The 20,232-nt window shown below is 46.5% G+C and overlaps 2 protein-coding genes across 7 annotated transcripts in view; one reads left to right on the top strand and one right to left on the bottom strand.

The window, feature by feature from the left end:
* Positions 1 to 20,232, bottom strand: part of plcb1l (phospholipase C beta 1-like) — a 72,887-nt gene that overhangs the window by 49,674 nt on the left and 2,981 nt on the right. The window lies entirely within an intron of this gene.
* On the top strand, positions 1,340 to 6,867 carry bmp2b (bone morphogenetic protein 2b). Of its 2 annotated transcripts, XM_085937901.1 has the most exons (3): positions 1,340 to 1,707; positions 2,344 to 2,711; positions 5,408 to 6,867. In XM_085937901.1, the coding sequence occupies exons 2-3, from the start codon at positions 2,357 to 2,359 to the stop codon at positions 6,304 to 6,306; spliced, it is 1,254 nt and encodes a 417-aa protein (XP_085794027.1). In that variant the 5' UTR covers positions 1,340 to 1,707; positions 2,344 to 2,356; the 3' UTR covers positions 6,307 to 6,867. The 2 variants fall into 2 exon arrangements, with proteins under 2 accessions (XP_085794027.1, XP_085794028.1); XM_085937902.1 differs by lacking the exon at positions 1,340 to 1,707 and having other exon boundaries at positions 2,342 to 2,711.

The raw sequence follows: 20,232 nt of genomic DNA, 5'->3' as shown, positions 1-20,232 counted from the left end.
ATGTGGTCCGCGAAGACAAATCAAATTCATGTCAGTACTAAAAAAAAATAGAAAAATTGCAAGAACATTATATCAGCATTGATTGTTAAAAAAATATTTAAACAGTATTTATTAGTCTGATTTCATCAGTTTGTTGTGTAGGACAATGCGGCCCGTGACAAAAATGAGTTTGACACCCCTGCTCTAAATTAATTGGATCTATATCTATATATTAGGATCTATCTAACGGTATGCAAGTAGAGGCCTATCTGTATTCTAATTGCTAAGTGGATGATGCGGGATTAGGCCTCATCAAATAATATTGTCCTGGGTAGGAGATAAAGATTGTGATCTCTGTGGGGGGGACTTTAATCTATTGCCATCACCAAAACAGCCACCATGACCTAATGGAGCCCACAAATTCCGAATCAATTATAACAGTTATATCACAATTATATCACTACATACACATAACAAAATATATAAATAAAGCCGCTTCTAAATTAAACCTCACACTGTTACGAAACACATTGCATGGACAATAATCCAAGCAATTGACACTTCACTTGTTCAAGAGGAGACGGCAGGAAGCTCTCCGGCCGCAAAAAGCGCAATTAGCAAACAGATTGATGCTATTTCCATGTATGAGACGCTCGCACGTAGTGTAAGTAGCAGCAGTATGGTTTGGAGTGTTGACTTTAGCACTATTTTTATCGCAGCGAAAAAAGTACAGTCAATGTGGACACTTGTCAAATGGTTTTGGACTCAAAATCCAGGACATATTTGGCCATGACATGTTGAGTAATGCTTTAGACACTTTTAGTTGTAGTATTAAATCTACTTTATCCATCCTCAAAAAAATGATTTGTTTTGACTTTTCTATTAAATAATACATGAAGGTTAGTCCAATTTAGATATATAAGGTCTGTGTCTATGAAGATTTACAATTTGGTGCAAATCCACATTAGCATTGGTTTAAGTGCTATTGTAGTTTTTCCCTTATCATAAAAGCCCCCCTTGGGTGAGAAACCAAAAGGATCCTTCAGGGCTTCCAAATCCTATGAAGAAAAAAAAAAGGAGGGGGGGGTTACTAGCTCTCATGTGTGTTTATTTGACGCGAGAGAAAAGGAGGAGGGAAAAAAAGTTGGCTTGGGTGTGAGTCCCGAACCCACCACCAGCGCTACTACCACCCCTCCCGCACGCCCGAGGGTTATAAGTCCGCGGGAGGCGCTTTCATGGGCGGCCGTGTGATTGACAGCCCCTCGGTGACATCACCGGACGACAAAAAGAGTCGTCGGCCGAGGGGAAGGCACCAATCAAACGCAGCACTTCTGCAGTGGCGCACGACGCGCCCACACGACTCCACTCCACAGCGCACCAAATTCGATTTCTCTTTTTTAAAACATTGACACGCTTTTTCGTGGTTGGAAAGATGTTCCACCGAGACGCTTTATATTTTGATCACTCCTTTTTTTGCACACACGCTTCCTCGTGACGAGAACGCATTTTTTTTTGTTGGTTTTTGTTTGTGCGTCTGCGTGCGTAAAAAGACGCATCCGAAGCAAGCCGACGAGTGTGACATTATGTGCCCGAGCGGACAGGTGAGGGTGTCGGACTGTCTGTCTGTGGTCCTCCGCGGAGAAGCAGCGTGGATTTAACGCGACTTCATGTGGACTTTATCGGAACCCAACGGTGGAACGACGACCGGACACAGCGCTTCCTCGTCAGGTAAGGAAAAACCAAAAACGAGACTTAGGTGTGTTTATCACGCTTTGCATGCATGATATGCTTTTTAAATCAGGTAGCAAATCTTATGGAAGAAATCGTGGTTAAAGAGCATTTTTCCCTTTGGAGGCAGTTTTTTTTCTTCTTCTTTTTTAAGATGTGTTGTACATCTGGCCCCGGTGGTGCACGTCAGATCTAACACCTGCAAGCCTCTTGAAGTAACCCTATCCCTTATGATTATACAGTCAAAGCCTCCACAAATTGACGCTTGTAGCACCCGGCCGGCTGGCAGGCAGGCAGACTGGGCCTCTCCTTTTCCTAACTTTTTTTCCTCCCTTCTTCTCTTTTTTTTTTTTCTTCCTCTTCACCCCCCTTCTTCGAGAAGACTCTTTCATGCCTCTTCTGATCTCCACTCGCCTGCATTCCTTCGGTGTATTTCTAATTGGAGACTTCTTTGATTTGCCCTTCCTGCCCTTCATGGACTTCCTCCATCTTCATCTTTGAGATCAATCTTCATGCCGTGGGTTAATTCCCAACCGCCGCCGCCACCTACTCTTTCAAAGCAAAGAGGTGTCTTCCCTTTTTTTCCCATGTTGTTCTGCAAATTGACAAGGACCCCCACTTTCTCCTCCTCCGCAGGGACTGACTGATCATGGTCGCCGTGGTCGGCTCTCTCATGGTACTGCTTCTAGCTCAGGTGTTGATGGAAGGCGCAACGGGACTCATCCCCGAGGTGGGCCGAAGACGGTACAGCGAGTCGGGCAGACACAGCCCGCAGCAGTCGGCTGGCGCCCTGCACGAGTTCGAGTCACGGCTCCTTAGTATGTTCGGCCTGAAACGCAGGCCCACCCCAGGCAAGAACGCCGTGGTGCCGCAGTACATGGTGGACCTGTACCGCATGCACTCGGCCAACGGAGACCACAGCGTCCGCCGGCCCAGGAGTATGGGAAGGCACGCCGAAAGGGCAGCCAGCGAAGCCAACACGATTAGAAGCTTTCACCACGAAGGTGCGTATTAGCGACATACCTCTACCTGTCAGCCTCCAGTTCCTGGGGTCCCTCAGACAGCCCAAACATGTACTTAAAGATGACTCAGGGTGTCAGCACGCTGACTTCAGAGCACTCGGTTGTTTTATGGCCCTTTTTAGTCATTCACAAGTCACCGTGCGTCTTAATTTAGATGCACTGCTAACGCGACTTTTGGGGATCCTTGCGATGACGCAAGGTCTTTGAGCAAACTTTGGCCACATCTTCTGGCCACAGCTGTCGAAAAGGCTTCAAAACATATCCAAGTGGCCGTGGAATGCCGGGGGGTGAATTTGTTACTTAATAATTGATGGTGTTTGCAGTCCGCCTCTGAAAACAGTTTTTCCAGACACGCACCGCGGGAGCGGGATAAAGGGCGGCGTTTGCCTTTGTACAGGTGATCGCTCGGCCCCGGTTACTTCAGCAACACACAACATGGCATTAAGGCAAACACGTCATTCTGTCAGACGCAATTCCAAATTGTTATCCTGTCCAAATAACCCCCTCAGCGTGGCAGCATTACTCAAAAACGCTACTGCGTTGTTAAAAATGTCTGGAACTACCTGATGAGTTGGATTCTTGTTTTCGGTTCATTTTACCGGTTTAAGTGTTAAGATTTCTTTTCAACTCGCCGGGTGACTTTTAGAAAATAATTGGACCTACTAGTTCATTTCTAAAAGTCGTACTTGCCGGCCCATAAAAGTCACATAGGGGTCTACACACAGAGACCTCATACACAGCATTTGAGTGTGTTTATAGTAAGAAAGTTTCCATCGGGGTGAGTCAGGGGGGAAGTTTGCGTTTGCTGGGGTGCGATGACACCCAGTGATGACTCGGACACACTGCAAACAAGACGGGCCAGAGTGCAGTCCAGTATTCTGGTTTGAGTGCAAGCCAGACCAGATGAGGACCAGGAACCCCTGCGGGGAACTGGAACCATAAGGTACCATTAGAGGAGGTATCCGAAGTCTTGGCAATTCTGATTAGAGGGTAGGCCTGTTGAGGATCAAGAACTTCTGCACGGGGATTGGAACCAAGGGCTGCTTGAAAGGGGCCGGGTTGAAGAGCAGGGAAGCTCTGATGGTGGTATGACACCCAGGGGTGCTGTTAGAGAGTCAAAATTGCTGATGATTCTGGTTTGAGTATGGAGTAGACCAGTTGAGGACCAGGAACCTCTGCAGAGTGCGGGTGACAGGGGGTGCCGTAAGAAATTTCCAATGTAGGCCAGATCAGATGAGGACCAGGAGCCCCAGCATGGAGATGACTATTCAAGACCACTTAAGAGCAAAGTGTCTAAGGACTCATGACAGACAGCGCCTCCTAAAATTTAATTTGTGGCATAGACAGAGACATTTGGGAATGTGGTTTTCTTTGTTTATACTCCCCAGCAACATTTTATCCCGTGCAACGGCTCTTCCGATCTCGAGAGATGAATTAAAAACAAATCAGTTTGACACATCTGCTTATGATAATCACTTTGCTCAGATACTTGGTTTCGCCCCAATCAAGTGCAAGAAATAAAAAGCGGCTGTGCGAAGTCAAAACGACCCTACCCGTTTTGTTTTTGCACGAAGCGCAAAAAGAAATTACGAATGTTGATAAACGCAATCTACGGGTCACACGTTTTGAACAAGTACGGACTTGTTTGCTGAGGAGGAGGAGGAAGACTGGGAGGGAGCTAAAGACAGCGTGACAGAAAGCGAGACGGAGCAAAGAGGATTTGGAACACGAAGAACAGGAGGATTTGGTAGTCGGTGGAAGAAAAGAGCGAGTAGGAAGAAGGAAAGACAAGGTAGAGTGGGGGCAGAGGGGGCTTTCCCACATCAAATACGAAGCGATACGCCTAATTGAGGTCTTTGTGCCTCTGGTGAGAGCTTTAGGATGAGATGGTGGAATTTCCTAAACGGCTCCTTTGAACAATGCCGTGCACAGTTCAAAGTTTGCAACGACGTGCGCGCATGGCAACTCGTCGTGCTCGCAAGTAAGAGTTCAAAGTGGATTTGCAGCACAGAAAATTGCGCGCCGCACTGTAATTTGTGTCACTTAAGCAGCGAGGAGGGAAATACCAATGAGTCTATATACTGTGCTTTCTTAAACATGCCCCCGGGGCAGTCATAATAGTGTGCCTGGTCTAAATGCACTTTCAAGGACCAACCGCTGCAAGACTCTCGAAAACCGTTCTGGTCCCTTGATAAACGAATCCTGTTTTATTGTCTAAGGATTTATGGATTGCTGCAGAAACAGTATTTCAGAGCATTAACTGGTGGATTTAATATGTTTTGTTATAGGGTTGCAATAGTTTGGGTTAAGGTTAGGTGTTAGGCGTTAGGGTTAGTTCAGTGGCAGACTGGACAACTGGCACCTAAGCTTTCAGTGGGTACTTAAGCGGCTTATACTACTTACAAGAATACGCAACTGTGCCACTTATAACATCTGCAGCAGTTTACAATCAATATTTGGATCTGAAAATCTGAAACAGCTCTCATTGCTAATGTAGTTTACCTTGCATTGGCCAGCGCTCCCTATTCTGAAGGCCCTGGGGAGCTCAGAATCACACTAACATCCACGCATTTTGTGGTTGTAAATGTAGGTCAATGCTTCTGATAGTGTTATGATGGCCTTCCCCGAGTGACGTAACACAACAACTTATCGTATCTTGTCTGTGCTGTCTTTTCTAGAGTCTATGGAGGCCCTGGCCAGCCTGAAAGGCAAAACCACCCAGCAGTTCTACTTTAACCTCACTTCCGTCCCCGAGGAAGAACGCATCACCTCGGCGGAGCTTCGCATCTACAGAGACCAAGTTAGGGGAGCCGCTGCCGCCACCCCCAACAACAGCTCCGCAAATGTCAGCTTGGCGGCCGCTGGCTTCCATCGCATCAACATTTACGAGATATTCGGGGCACCCAAATCTGGCGGTGGGGAGCCTCTAGTTCGCTTGCTAGACACCCGGCTGGTGAAGGACTCTTACAGCCGGTGGGAGAGCTTTGATGTTAGTCCCGCTGTGTCTCAGTGGACCTCCGGGAAAGGTCACAATCATGGCTTCATGGTGGAGGTGCACCACCCAGAGGCAAGCGGCGAGCACACCCAGACACGCGCTAGGCACGTGCGTGTGAGCAGGTCCCTGCACCAAGACCAGGACTCGTGGCTTCAAGCCAGGCCCTTGCTGGTGACGTACGGCCACGACGGGCGCGGGGAATCAGTGCTGCACACGCGGGAAAAGCGCCAGGCCACGCTCCGCAAACAGCGGCGGAAGCACCAGCACAAAGCCAGCTGCAAGAGGCACGCGCTTTACGTGGACTTCAGTGACGTGGGCTGGAACGAGTGGATAGTGGCGCCACCTGGCTACCACGCCTTTTACTGCCAAGGGGAGTGCCCCTTCCCCCTGGCAGACCACCTCAATTCCACCAATCACGCCATTGTGCAGACGCTCGTCAACTCTGTGAACTCAAACATTCCCAAGGCGTGCTGCGTGCCCACCGACCTGAGCCCCATATCCTTGCTTTATCTGGACGAATACGAGAAAGTCATCCTTAAAAACTACCAAGACATGGTGGTCGAGGGATGCGGCTGCCGGTGAAGTGGGACGCGTCGAAAAAGTACGAAAAAGACACAAAGGTTATTATGGACACCCGGTTTCCCAATGAAGACGTTATTTATATGAACAGACACAAACAGAGCTATCCTGGAAGAAGAATGAGAAAAAAAACCAATATATGAATATATTTATGTCTACGTAAAGTTGGGAAATAAATATTTTAATCAGAGGAATATATTCCTTTTACTGGTTTTGAAAATGTATTTCTGATGTACATTTCCGAATGGGTGCAATACCACATGAAGTATAATGCTCAGATTTTTATTTTGTATTTATTTCTATTATAACCACTTTATTTGTAAATAAATGTGTATTTATCGTGAGAAAACATGCTGTGCCTCTAGTTCTCCCGACATCAGCGCCATACGTACGGCAAGAGACAGAAATATACAACCAGAAGCGTGTTTTCTTACAAAGATTGCAAAGCAAGCAGTGAGCTCTTTATGGTAAGTGTAACTGGAGCGCAACAACAATAGTGTAGTCGGCCGAGGTCAGAGTGCCGCCGCTGAGATGAGGTGCAGTCATACGATGGCGGAGACAAGTTACACAAGCGCAATAGACTCCCACGGGAGGATTAGAAAAACATCGAAGCTTGTTTTCCAAGAGTGACGGCAAAGACCCCCAAGACTCCTACGAAAACTAGTTCCTGGTGTTTTTCCTTGTCAAATTAGCGGATGAAAAGTGTGTTCACGCTTGACAGCTTTGAGTTGGGTTCATACGAACTCGGTTACATTGGGTTACGTGCGAAGATTTTTGTTTAGATGAACTGCAACAAATTTTCACTATGTGGGTATGCCAAGTAAACTAAGGACAACATACCTGGTGGAAAATAAACCGACTATCACTACCAGTATCATTCCTTTGGCTAGACCCGATAATGAAATTACGGGTGTGACAATGGCCTTAATTAAGTGTCAAGTAAACAAGGACCAGAAGTGTATCATCGATTTTGGCCCGGACTAGAGAGTCAAATTAGTGGGAACATGGCCTTAATCAGAACCGTGTCCAATCAAATTGCATACGGGCAACTTCCTTTGAAATCAATGCCTAGCTGAAAGCAAGGTAAACCGGTACTGAAGATTGTGAAGTCACGTAGGACTGATTGTTTGATTCTAAACCCAGCGGGTACAATTTTCTGGGTTGGCTAGCATCAGAAAACCAAAATACAAGTCTGAACACGGCCTTAATTAAAGAAGGTAAACCTACAGTTGATTCACCGGGAGGTTTCATACTCTTGCATCACGCGAAAAAGTGTCAGACGGAGATCACGCCAACAACCCCTCGGGGGGGTAAAAAAGAACCCGACTAGCATTTAAATTAATTAAGACAAACACATCTATACCTGTTCACGTACAACTCGTGCTCAGACAGATTAATTCCACCCTCACACTACTGAGTCATTGTTGTGTCTCAATACTGGAGGATTAAAAGAAGGTAGAAATTAGGAATGTGTCACAATGGCAAACAAAAGCCAACGGTGAAAACAGCTTGAGAGTGTTATTCACTAAGACAGTGGGAATGGGCTGGCTGGCAGAAACTAAACATATCATGTGTTTCAGCGAGACAGTCTGAAACAGGAACACCTGTGTCAATATCTTCCTGCTTGCAATGTTTTTATGATGGAGGCACTGTCATTTCTAGCCTGAACCGAAGGTTAGAATACATATATAAGACGGAGGGGAGGGGGCTGAATGGGGGGCTACAATGGTTGGATCAGATAATAAGAGGTGTGTAAGAGAAAACAAGGCCGGGGAGAGATTTGCACAGTTTTGACGGATTGCGTTTTCTGCTGTGTTTGCATTAGGGAAAAGAGTTTTGGAGGGATCACAAGGCCGCTTCGAAATGCTCTAAATAGATTTTTTTTTTTTTTTTTTCAAGTGCACGCACATTGGGACCGTGGAATGTTGGTTTTCAATCTCGGACACATGAAACGCTCGCATGGAAAACCAGTGCGGCAGTTGTTTTTTCAATCATCTATTCAAGGGCTTCCTGGTGGGTGCAAAAAAACAAACGTGTGTTCAACAAAAGACGGCCGGCGTGAGTGTGTGTGTGTGTGTGTGTGTGTGTGTGTGTGTGTGTGTGTGTGTGTGTGTGTGTGTGTAACGTTACGCCGATGTTGAAGAGAAGTCATCGTTGAATATTTTATCCATGCATCTACATCACACCCCCATCTGGTGTCCATTGCTGTTCCGTGGACCCCACCATACACCACAAGCCTGCACATGGGCCGCACATACTTGAGCTAGTAGCTACTTTTAACGGTCTCGAGGAGGAAGTCACTTTATGGGTGCATTTAATGAACATTTGATAGAAACAACATTGGACGGTCCTGCAAGGGAGGAGGGGGGGTCTGAGGGTAACGTCGGAAGCCGGACCAAAGGGGGGCGGGGGAGTATCTTTGTGTTTAGAACAAGTGTGAGATTTCGTGGTTTGTCTTTATAGTTAAAGCCTATAAACCTTTCATTGGTTGAGGGTAGAAATACCGCGGCATACTGTACAAGAGTCTATTCCTAAGCCTCCCCCGTACGGCCAAATAAGGCTTGCAGTTCCTGTGACCGTTCCTCCTTCAAGCTAGTCTCGGACAGCTCCTCTGGGACCGCTCCTAAACTTCTCGCTAAGAACAGGTGTCAAGGGTCAAAGTCATAAGGACCTATTATCTCCGCCATTACCGGGTTGACTTCCAGGCCAGATCGCGGACCGCTGGTTTCCAAGTGTGGCGATCCACCGGGGACAAGCAAAGCTCACTCACATTACTCAAATAGCATTTCTTTTTTGGAAGAACGGAAATAACAATAATATGTGTTTTCAATCACTTGAAAGCACAACAATGTGATTTTGGAAGCCATCCCTTCACCTGCTGCACAGACTTAGGCTCCAAGATTCCCGCCACTCCACGACCGCTCGTTTCTCATTCAACATCTGGCACATTCGTTAAAGGTGTTCAGAGCTTATTTTATGCACAACAACCCAGCGCATCTGATGATTAAAATGGCAGGAGGCAGGTTGGAGGATCCATAGGTCTGGAGTTGGGTTATCGTTTGGTTTTGGCCGAGGTTTGCGCTTATCCGAATGTCGTTCTAGTTAGATTTTCGTCTGCGGTACTGACTGACGTTTGCCCTACGGGAGTTGGCATTAATGCAGCGGCTCTCCTAGACACATCAACAAACAGACCTCGGTGCGGAACTGGAGTAAGCGGCCTGGGAAGCTTAAGGAAAAAGTCTGGGGCATTTAGTGGTCGGATGGAAAATGGCAGGGTGCAGACACAAAAGAGCAGGTGCGGTGGGCATGGTTGTGACACAAACTGTCCAAAGGCAGGGATATAAAATAGGATTTCCAGATTCCTGGCAAGGCTCCGAAGCGGAATATATTTACTTGCTGCTTTTATCTTTGATGAGAGCGGCCTCAATGTCACCGTAGACAATCTCCGATTGGCTCACGGAAAAAAAAGAAAAAAAAAACGTATCAACGCGAGGCGAGACGATAGCCTCTTGAGGGATTTCTCTAACTTGGAAAGCCTTTTTTTCCCCCTTCGTGTGCTGCGAACGCTAATTTTAGAGGTGGTGCTGCTGGTGTTTTTTCTGTATTCCGAGAACAGCCGGCGAGATGACGTCCGACATAGCTAAAATTGTGGCATCTGCGCTGCAGCTCTGAACACATCAAACGGACACGCGTCCGCAGGATCAGTTTTAGCGGGCGAATAAGGAAATTATTGCATGGTTGAGAGTGCTTTTATACGCATACACACTTTGGCATTCAAGCGGGACTCAGGAGTCGGTTGTTGTACATGTGCCACAAATTAACTTGTTTGGACTTTTTATCGCTACATTTACATTACAAAAAACGCAGGCAGGAATCGACAACACGGCGACGATTCTTACATATGTTCAGCCAGCGCCATTGCTGTAAGAGTTAATCGTCCGTGCAATCGCTGCGAAGTTGGCCTGGCAGTGACATGCTGAGGTCATTACCTCTGGCTTTGGTGGAGTCCATTATAAAGTCCGACGTTTGGGATCTTAAAAAGCGTCGCCGGGTCCACATTTTAACGACTGTTTAATCACAACTAGTTCCTCGGGGGAAACGTCGAGCAAAACCTTTGATGGACAAAGCCTTATGCCAAACTTTTTTTTTGGGGGGAACACTCGATGCACAAAATGGCATACCCAATATTTTGTACGGTTTAAAAAGCATACTCCTTTTCGAGGTACTATCAAAGAAAGGAAAATTCTTTTTCATCATCTTCTTGACTCTAATTTTACTGTCGCTCTGTGATCAAATAAGTTCAGGATGTGTTTCCAGCTCTTTGTTCACCAACACATTTCTACAGAGGATACAGGAAGGACTTCCATATGGACCACATATGAACTTCTAAAACAGGCTGGTGAATGGATTTGCCTCTAGACACTGATCTAAGGTCAGTGCCGTGTTTATTCCTGTTGATGGTTACAGTTGTTTTTTTTGTTTTTTTTGGTGGGGGGGCGAGGCGAAAAGCGACTGATGACTAGGACGCTTGCCGAAGGGCGTCTCCCACACCCGGAGCTTGAAAGGGGTAGTGTGGTTACGGGAGCGGCCTGGATCTTTGTAGCAGGAAGTGAAGAGATCAATCAAAGGCAGCAAGCAACATGACATCCCACAGCACGCCTGTTAAATAAATGTCCATCTTTGACAGTAAATCTAGCCATCATGGATGCTCACATTCACTCTTCCGTTTTGTGACGCGTTTTGCCACGTTTGAGGTCAATAGTCAAACCTGTGGCAGCTTTCAAGGAAGAAAAGTATTTAGCCGTTGCTGACGTGTGATTATCGCCTAAGACCAATGATAATATTGTCATGAGTTAGCACAATGCCGATGCAGCACCTTTTGGGGCTCAAGGCCAGGAACCGGCTTCGCAGAGCACCCGTTGATCCCGAGGTATGAAAGGAGACCTGTGAGGGGGTTTTTTTTCCAAGGAGGTGGGGGCTCGCTTGGTGGTCTATGAGAACAAGCTGGTGCCGAACTTTTTGTACTTAGTGCAGATTACCAGAAGGCCGCTTCCAGATGCAGAGTGCCGATGGGGTGACAGACTCGCTTTGCTCGGGCGGTATGACAGAACTCCGACACTTTTCGCATTAGCCTAATATGTTTTTTGCGACAACCGTCGCAGGCATCAATCGATGATATCAAGTATAATTGGTAAACTATTATGGACTCTGAGATTCCTGACCCCGAATGACTAACACAGGCTACAATAATATTCTCTCTGTTCCACCAGGACATGCTAATGAGCGGCGGCTCTCCCTTGGAAGTCCCAAAGCTAACTCAGCTGCAAGGTGTATTTGTCACTCCTTCAACCTGCTGACCGACAGCCTGACAGCAGCGTGGTAAGGTCTGCCTCACCGGGCTTCCTGTTACTCACTTCCTGTTCCCCGCCCTGCACCTGCAGTCCGACTTGTGGTTGACGTCATGGCAGGTTTTTCCTCTCCTTCAGTCATGGCATAAAGTGTGAACATCCATCAGCAGGCTCCAGCTCATACATCAGTCAAAGGGCCCACACAGTGAATGTGGTTCTTTGTGATGACCTCTTTGGCGAGCCCAATGCTTTCACTTCAAATAGATGCATTTCTGATTTCTGAGTTCTGCATAATGAAAAGGTGACCTTAAGAGGGGGACGGGTAGTTCTGCTTTCCGGCGTGGGGGAGGAACAAACTCTCGATGCCCTCGATGTATGGAGGAATAATTACAGTGGGCCTTTCTACCATCAGTGACCACAGTCAAATGATAGATTGAGGAGTGCGCAATCCACTACTTGGACAGGCCCTGACTAAATGGAAATATTATTTAAGCACCAGTACTACATATTTTTTTCCACTTTCCTAAGTTCTAGGTTGTTTTTTTTTGGGTGGGGGGGGGGGGAGTCTTTACGTCAATGGCCAGTTAATACGTTTAGGCAACTGTCAGTAGACAAGAAACCTATTAACCCTTCTCATTTATTTTCTCACCTGTAGAGTTTATTTGAACAAATGCAGATTTCCAATAACTGGACAATTGTTAGTTCTGTCAATCAGACATTTCTGAACCTTTTCTCCAGATCCTGACTGAAATATAATGTGTCATTCCTTGGCTTGAGACTTGAGCATGTTCTTTTGGTCCAACGTTGAGGATACAGTAGCCTTGGCAGAAACTCAGGCATGCGCCACCATTGTTACGATAAAGTCATGAAGTGTCCTTGAATTTTGGAATTTGTGAGGTTTTCAGTTTAGCAACAAACAGGAGTCAACAGTGGAAAGAATCTGTGTTGCTGTCGCTGTGCAAACATGATGCGTTCTGTTGACTGGAGCATAAAATAGCGCTGTTGGGTTTTGGGTTTCCAGAGCGGGATCAGGGCTGCAGTATATTGAGTCCATGTGGAGAGTGCATTTTTAATCTGAGCCTTAGCCACAGTCCTTCCTGTTTCTAATTTGGCGCTGCAGTGGTTTTGTCCCGAGGCCAAAAGCCTCTCTTCCACAGAGTGTCTATTTCCTCTGAAGTGAATAGTAGCAGGTGTGCTGGCCCTGGATCCCTTTAGAGGAGTCTGCTTATGAATGGCCCACATCACACTCCTTCTCGCCTGGCTTTGTTTTGCTTTATTTTCTCTTCTTCCTTTTGGTCCAGCATTTCCGCCTTACTCGCATTCTCTCTCACACACTTCCATTGCTGTTGTGTCTTCGACGGTCTTTTGTCTCCGTCATCACTGCTGTTTTTTTTTTTTTACTTTGAAGTCAAAGACACAGCGCTGGGCTGATCGGAATAAAACGATGACAAGAACAAGGTCAGTGCAGCAAAGCCCTCCACCCACCAGACAAGTCATAAATCTCCAGCACGCAAAAAACACAACACGTGAATCAGTCCAAACATCTGAATAAAGTATCCGGAAGACAAAATACAACCAGATCTCGACAATCCAGAGAACATAAAAAGATCAACCAAACAATGACTGTCGTAAATAATCGAAAGAACCTGTCATTGGAACTCATCCAATCCATAAGCGGAGGAGACACGCTGTCACGCTGTTTCACTGAAGCACTCCGATTGGAATTAACCTCCAATGACCTTCACTTCCCGATTGCGAGAAACCCCCACTTTCACCAAAACACACTCGCTAATGAGTTGGACTTTAGCTACAAATCATAGAAATCATCCCGTCATGGCCAAAGTCGTATTCTCACTTATCTCAGAGGGAAAACAAGGCAAAGGGAACGTGTCGCCTGCCAAAGATTTGCGGCCTAACGCGAGGGTGAAATGCAGCTGCAAAGCCATTAAGGAAATGAGAGTCCAACAAGATGGGCTGTTGAAAAGCAACACATGGCGTCTTAATGGTGTTTGGGTTTGTTCAATTTTCTTTCCACATCAGTCGCCAAAGCAAGAACTTGGTATATAGATTAGGAACTCGCCTTGTCTGTTTACAGAGCTAGCAAGTCTATAAAACACGCGACAAAACCTAGCGGTAATATATTCCGAAGCAGAGTGCCTCTGAAAATCTGTCAATGATATAACGAAAAAAGGAATGAAATACATCCCCCTCGTGGTCTTCAATGAGCCGTGATCCAAACGTGCCATTTTAAGACACTTAATTTGCAGATGGAAGCGGCGGTCTTTGACCTTCCACTAACAATTGAGGTTAGCTGATCTCTACGCAGGCCTCTGGCTCCCGCCTCCGCTCTTGTGATTCTCTGCCAGACTCCACCGCCGACATTTACGTTTTCCAGTAGCGGTGTTCCTGGCATCGGCGCGCACTCCCGTGTTTACATAAGATGTTTAAACTTGATGCTGATTAAACAAATCCAATCCGGAGCCCCCCGACTTCAATCACTGACTTCACGTTGACATTACGTTAATGAAACTGACGGTGGCCGGATCACCATGACCATTTCCTCAAGGTTTGGGTGGGGAAGCGATTCGTACACCAGTAAATCCAGAAAGTATTTTCAGACGACTCATATGTGGATTGATGTCACCCGCTAGTTCCCACAGGCTTGCATGTGGTTGGATTTTCTCCGTGCGGTGTGGAGTATTTTCCTAAAAATCTCCCGAGTCCCCTGACACAGGTTGTTTGGCAACGGTTCCATTCCCACACTTATGGTTTCAAGCGGCCTGGCTTTGTCCTCCAGACCAAAGCGCACGTAGCACAATGCAATTTCATGAACGCTGACTTTTTCCAGCCTTACATCAGATAATCACTGATTACTTAAACTCGGGAAACATCGAGCAGGTCAGACATCAGCCACGCCAGGTTCATTTTCCCATACGAGACCAAAGTCAACTTCCAAGTCTGACTGAGGACAGGCAATGGAACAGTTGTGTGGTTGGAGGATGGGGGAAAAGGACAGAAAGTTTTCTAATCTCCTGAGAACAAGGCAAGTTGATTTGTCCTCGGGATTGAGCTCCAAAGTTTGTTTCCCAGGAGTGTTAATTGTTTCCCACTCCAAAGTACGCCCTCCGGTTGCGATGGTTTTTGGCTCCTCACCTGGGTTCTTTCAATGGATGCGGGATGGTGATTGACCTTCATTGGTGCCGCATTGGCTGCGCTCCAGCCGCCCATCTGGTCCTAGCTTGCGCGGCTATCCTCAGCCCGCTATGTTCAGGATGGCTAGCCGTCCGCCTAATTGTATCACATTCTCCGGGCTTTGTTCTGGCATTCTCTAGCCAGCTAAAGGTTGCAAAAATCTCATCCGCCACATCAGAGGGGATCTATTAACCCTTGACCCCTAGTTGGTGTGTGTGGACAAGGCCGCTCCTCACACCCAACGCCGGGCCCATTAACACGTCGCCCCGCAGCAGAAAAACTATTTTGACGGGCTGTAATTGGTGCTAAGTGATGGCGGACAAAGACCCCCTCTGTGCTACCCGCTGGACTGAGCGGTACTGACCACTCACAAAGCTTCACGCTTGACATTTCCTTTCCGGGTCTGAACTGGGGAAGCCCCTTCCTGCACCGCCGCCACCTCCTCTGATTCCTCCATCCCCGCAGCCCCCTCTGATCCTTGCCACGGCGCTCCTTTGAAAACGTGAGATAATGAGGGTCGAGCGGGCCGAGCCGGCTGGAGCGGGATCGCACAGTTCGGACCTGCGTAGGCTGATTAATCCAACGGCGGGGCCATTCCTTTCAGAGCCAGCCTAATTAGTTTATGTTAGCTGCAGAAGGTCAGGGGACGTGTTTGACTGGGGTCTTTTCTTTAAATGCCACAATGGTGCCATGATCTGAGGACGCAGGTGCAGCGACCGGCCGGCTTTAATGTTTCCGAGCCGCTCGGTTATTCGGTCGAGTTGCAAACCGGCAAAGACAATGAGGCCTTTTAAACCGTGACACTTGACATTTATCAGTCTCAATCTGTTTGGACGGCTTTTCAAGTTCATCTGTCATGAACTCAAAAATTATACGACGTATAGGGACATATGTCTGGTATCGCATACGAACTAACTTTAGTAACAACCGTCGACTAGGAAGAATCATCGCATCGCTCGACTACAAACTTAGCCTCGCTCAATAAATTGTGGCACAATTCAACTTGATTTGTGGTGGATGCTAACGGACCGATCACAAATTCCCTTGTATCGTTTGTATTCACAGGAATATACCAAGGTCTAGCTCTCCTCCCCAAAAGGCCATGCCACTCTCTCGTCCCCCATATTTAAGAGTCTGATGTCAGACAGCACCAGAGGAGACTTTAATACTAAACGTCTGCCCCTGTCATTACCCGCCCGTGCGACCGCCTATCAGAGAGCTTTGAGTGATGTGGGAAAGCCTGGGCCCTGTCCTCCCAGCCCCTGTAGGCCGGGCCGCCTCTTCTGTCCAAACCAAACTGAAAACTACAGGACAGGCACGGCGAAGGGTTGACATCAAGGAGGAAGTGGGCGCTCTAAGCTTTGGTCAGGGAAGGAGAGAAGGCAAGACATTAATCTGTGCCGTCTCTTTCTTACACGCGTTCTAGTTTTGCATTAAGACTGAACCAGGATGAAAAGCCAAACCAAAGTGTGAACACGTCCTCAAACGCCTTGTCCAGCATCACCATAAAATCTCAACACTATTTGCACTGGTGCATTTCCAAACTCACGATATGAAAATGATGTTTACCAATACTCCAAATCCCGCCTAGGCCAATTCATTTCCGTCCAGATTTTCCGACACCTGCGGTGAGGGAAAACATGCCAGCTCGCTTCATGAGCCAGCCCGTGTGATGAGAGGACACCTGCAGAACCCGGCGTTCCCACTTGGCTTTGTGAAAGCATCTGAACCGAGGGGTGAGGGGTGGGAGAGCTGGAAGCCCAGACCCAGGTTTTGCGTCGAAGGCCTTAACTATCACTCCAGTCCACGGGTTGCCTTTGGCCTTGCTAACTGTTCCATGAAATGGGCCCCAGGAACAGTGCAAACCTCCCAGAAACAGGCCGCTCACTGTTAGCCAACAGTGCTGCCTTTGTGCGAAAATTGTCAAAGCTGGCCCGTTAGTGCACCGCTGCTGCCTTTCTTTGGAGCCTCAGCTGTGAACAAACAAAGCTGGCTAAAAAGTTTTGCATGATGCTTAGCTAGGTAGCTGGCGAGCTGCCTCGGCGCCTGTGGCAATGAGAGAAATGACGTGTTTGTGTTTGCCGTGTCCTGCAGGTGGCGTTTAAATGGCGAACGAGAGTCAATGGCCCTTTTGATGAGGACCTTTTTTTTTGTTTCCGTGAGTACAATAGAAGAGTGTCAATCTATAACGCCTTGTGCGATCTGAATGGTACTTGATTCCTAGTCGTCTCTGTTGTCTCTTCTTTTGACAAGTCAAAATAGAAAAGGACAGTAAAAAAAAAGCACAGGCAACGCTAGTAGCACTTTCATTTGACTGCTTTTCACTTTTTTTTCATAATTGTTCCCTAGTTGCTGAGTTTTTTTCTTTTTTATCTATGCTCTCCGTGCCAATATAATTCAACATCCAGGGCCAAGCCAAATATTTGCAGCATGGCTTGTGCTTCTAAACTGAGCAGTAGTTTGGGCAAAAGAGGTTGGTCCTTGCCAGGAGCGCTGCACAGACAAGGAAATGAGATACAGATTTACTTCTCATCTCTGCTTCTAATTAGTGCTTCTTTCCTCGTTATATAAGAAACAATTCAGCAAGTGAATATATTTCTTAAGCACTCGAACTCCTCACCTCGGATCACGGCCGGGCTACGAGCAGGGCGGCTCGATGGCAAACCGACTGTTTACCACTTCTTCGGAACAGATGACACAAACTGAGTAAGAAGCGTTTACAGTTTGCGCAGTTCCCCGCAGAGAGGCCCGCACAAATGCTTCTTCCACAGACTGCATAGGGAAATATTTGCAATGGTTTCCATCCAGATCTGGGTCACTTGGTTCCACAGTCACGGCACAGGTGAGCGAGAGTTGTCAGGCGCTGGATATTGGCGGGCTTTTGACTTTCCAGTGCCACAAAACAACAAGAGATACCGTTGTGTCCGCAACTCGCCGCGATGCCAACCGCTGCCGGGTCCCACGGGCCAGTGCCCGGCTTGGCCCTCGTACCTACTCCAAAGCGGTCCGCTCCAGATTCATTTATGAGCGGGAGCCCTCGGGAGAATAGCGAGCTGTCATCCGGCGGTGTTGCGGCAACAAGCAGTTGAAAACAGCCTCTCTCACGCTGAGTGTATTTTGGCACGCGAGGGCTGCAATCATGCATGATTAGCCCGAGAACTCCATTCCTAGGCTGGACCGGGCCGTGTTCCTGTCACCCTGTCAGAAATGATATTTACCTACCACTTTTCCGAAGTGTAGCGAGAAATAAAGAGAGTCTTGAGTGATCGATGGAAATCGGGCAGGTGTGTCATGTTGACTTAAATATTTTTCAAGAAACTCCAAAACATCAAAACACAAATGGCCTCATGTTGGCTTTCACAAAAGTCATTTTAAATCCACCCATGAAATGATTTTTTCCAAAGCTGCAGACTCTGGATTTAATTTGAAACTTTGGGACATATAAGCAGCGCTGATCTAAATTTGTATTAGCGGACCCACACTATTTACTTTCCAACAAATTCTATCCAAGAGGAGACTGAGGGCACTAAGAACATGGGCCGATGTGACAAAATAGAGACTGCGGGTTGTGCGACTTGCATAATTGTCCTTTCCTTCGGTAACGCTTATCGTAAACCACTTGACAGATTACATAATCAAAGTGTTGACCCCGGGTGACGCCCGGCGGCAATAAAACAATGCAGTTCAGAGTTTTTAAATCCGGAGCTATGCGAACGTAAATCCGGGCTAACGTGAACGCAAAATGTGCTCAAAGTGAACCTTGCCTTTTTCTTGAGCCGCTTAATAGCAAAAGCAGCCTTACGCGTTCAAGGGAGTGAGCTCACCCCTGGCCAGCGATCGGCCCACAACAGGTGCAGCCCTCTCGCGTCCCTCATCTTGCTGCAAGCTTGTTTTCCTCCTACATGTGGAAAACATCTGCAGCGGTGGTCTGTCTGTGTCCCCCCCCCTTCCCCTCCCCATCCCGTTATTTACTCCCACTGCCCTCGACTTTCTTTCCCTTCTCGTGCCAGGAACAAGGATTGTAAATACGAAGAGGTGTCACTCCTGGGATAAAGGCGATGGCTTTTTCTGGACGTGAGGCGGAGGTTTGCCAAGGCATATTTTTATCATGAAAAGACAACATGGAGAGATACAGTCACGCGCAGCTGGCGTGTTAATTTACTCTAAAACAGGAACAAATAGAGCGACTCACACGTGCCATAAACGTGGACATGAGGCATGAAATGTTTTTGAAAGAAAAGACACGTGATTTAAAGGTTGTGGAAGATTCCTTTGGAGCTATACCACCTTTCAGTTTGTTTGTTTTTTATTTAAACTGAGTGTAAACTAGTTAAGTCGGTTTACAATCGAGGTTTTGCAAAGTTCTTCAAGCAGACTTTTATGTTAAAATTTGAAATTTCCCTATTTAGGTTCCTTTTCGCGCTTCTGCCACACAGCATGGGGTTTGTTCACAGGATGGAGAAAATTTTGATTTCGTATTTTTTTTTTTTTTTTTGTTCATAACATTTACCGTTTTTGCGTAATTAACAAATTTGTTCCTTAAAATCCCCCATTCATTCTTAATGGCACATTCAACACGAGCCATTTTCTCGAGCGGGTTCGAATCTCACTCATTTATTCGTTTAGTTTTAAAACATCATTTTAATAATTTATTTCATTCAACATCATCATCATCATAATTAATTTACCATTTTTATTTCATTTAATCATTTTATTTCTCATGATTTAGCATCATTCCACCGCTTCATTAGTAAGTCATTGTTTAGCTCAATAAGTAGAGAATGGCACATTCAACACGAGCCATTTTCCTGAGTTTCTCGAATCTCACTTGGCCGTTATTTTTTATTTATTCATTTGATTTTAACACATCATTTGAATAATTTATTTTATTCAACATCATCATCATAATTAATTTACCATTTTTATTTCATTTAATCATTTTATTTCTCATCATTTAGCATCATTCCACCACAGCAATGGTAAGTCACTGTTTAGCTCAGTAGGTAGAGCATCAGACTTCTGCCCTCAACGTCGTGAGTTCGAGTCCCGTAATAATAGTGTGAAGTGTCTTTGCCTTCACATGCAATTTCTTCAGAAATTGCAAATTCTAGTTGTATTTAATTTCACAATGCCTGTGGACATCTGATTTATTTTGTTTTAATGCCAATGGAGGCCTTTATTTTTAATGACCCGCAGAAACCCTGTATAGATATATAGCCGTTTTCCGCTTTGGTCTGAGCGGGGCTTCCTTTTCGATACCGGATGAAGAGCAAACTTCAAACAGTAAGGTAGGTGCTAATGAACTGAATCCTGACACTGTTTACTTTCCACCCCCACAATGGTTTCATTCACAGAAATCCGGCCACGGAAAGTGTCGGTAAAGTTATCC

Source organism: Syngnathus leptorhynchus, chromosome 18, assembly GCF_054491065.1.
Source record: "Syngnathus leptorhynchus isolate UIUO chromosome 18, UIUO_Slep, whole genome shotgun sequence".
NCBI lineage: Eukaryota > Metazoa > Chordata > Actinopteri > Syngnathiformes > Syngnathidae > Syngnathus > Syngnathus leptorhynchus.
This window is presented reverse-complemented; position numbering and strand designations above follow the sequence as displayed.

Coding starts and splice junctions, on each gene's coding strand:
- bmp2b (XM_085937901.1), top strand. CDS start 2,357: ATGGTCGCCGTGGTCGGCTCTCTCATGGTACTGCTTCTAGCTCAGGTG. Junction 2,712..5,407: donor TAGAAGCTTTCACCACGAAG/GTGCGTATTAGC, acceptor TGTCTTTTCTAG/AGTCTATGGAGGCCCTGGCC.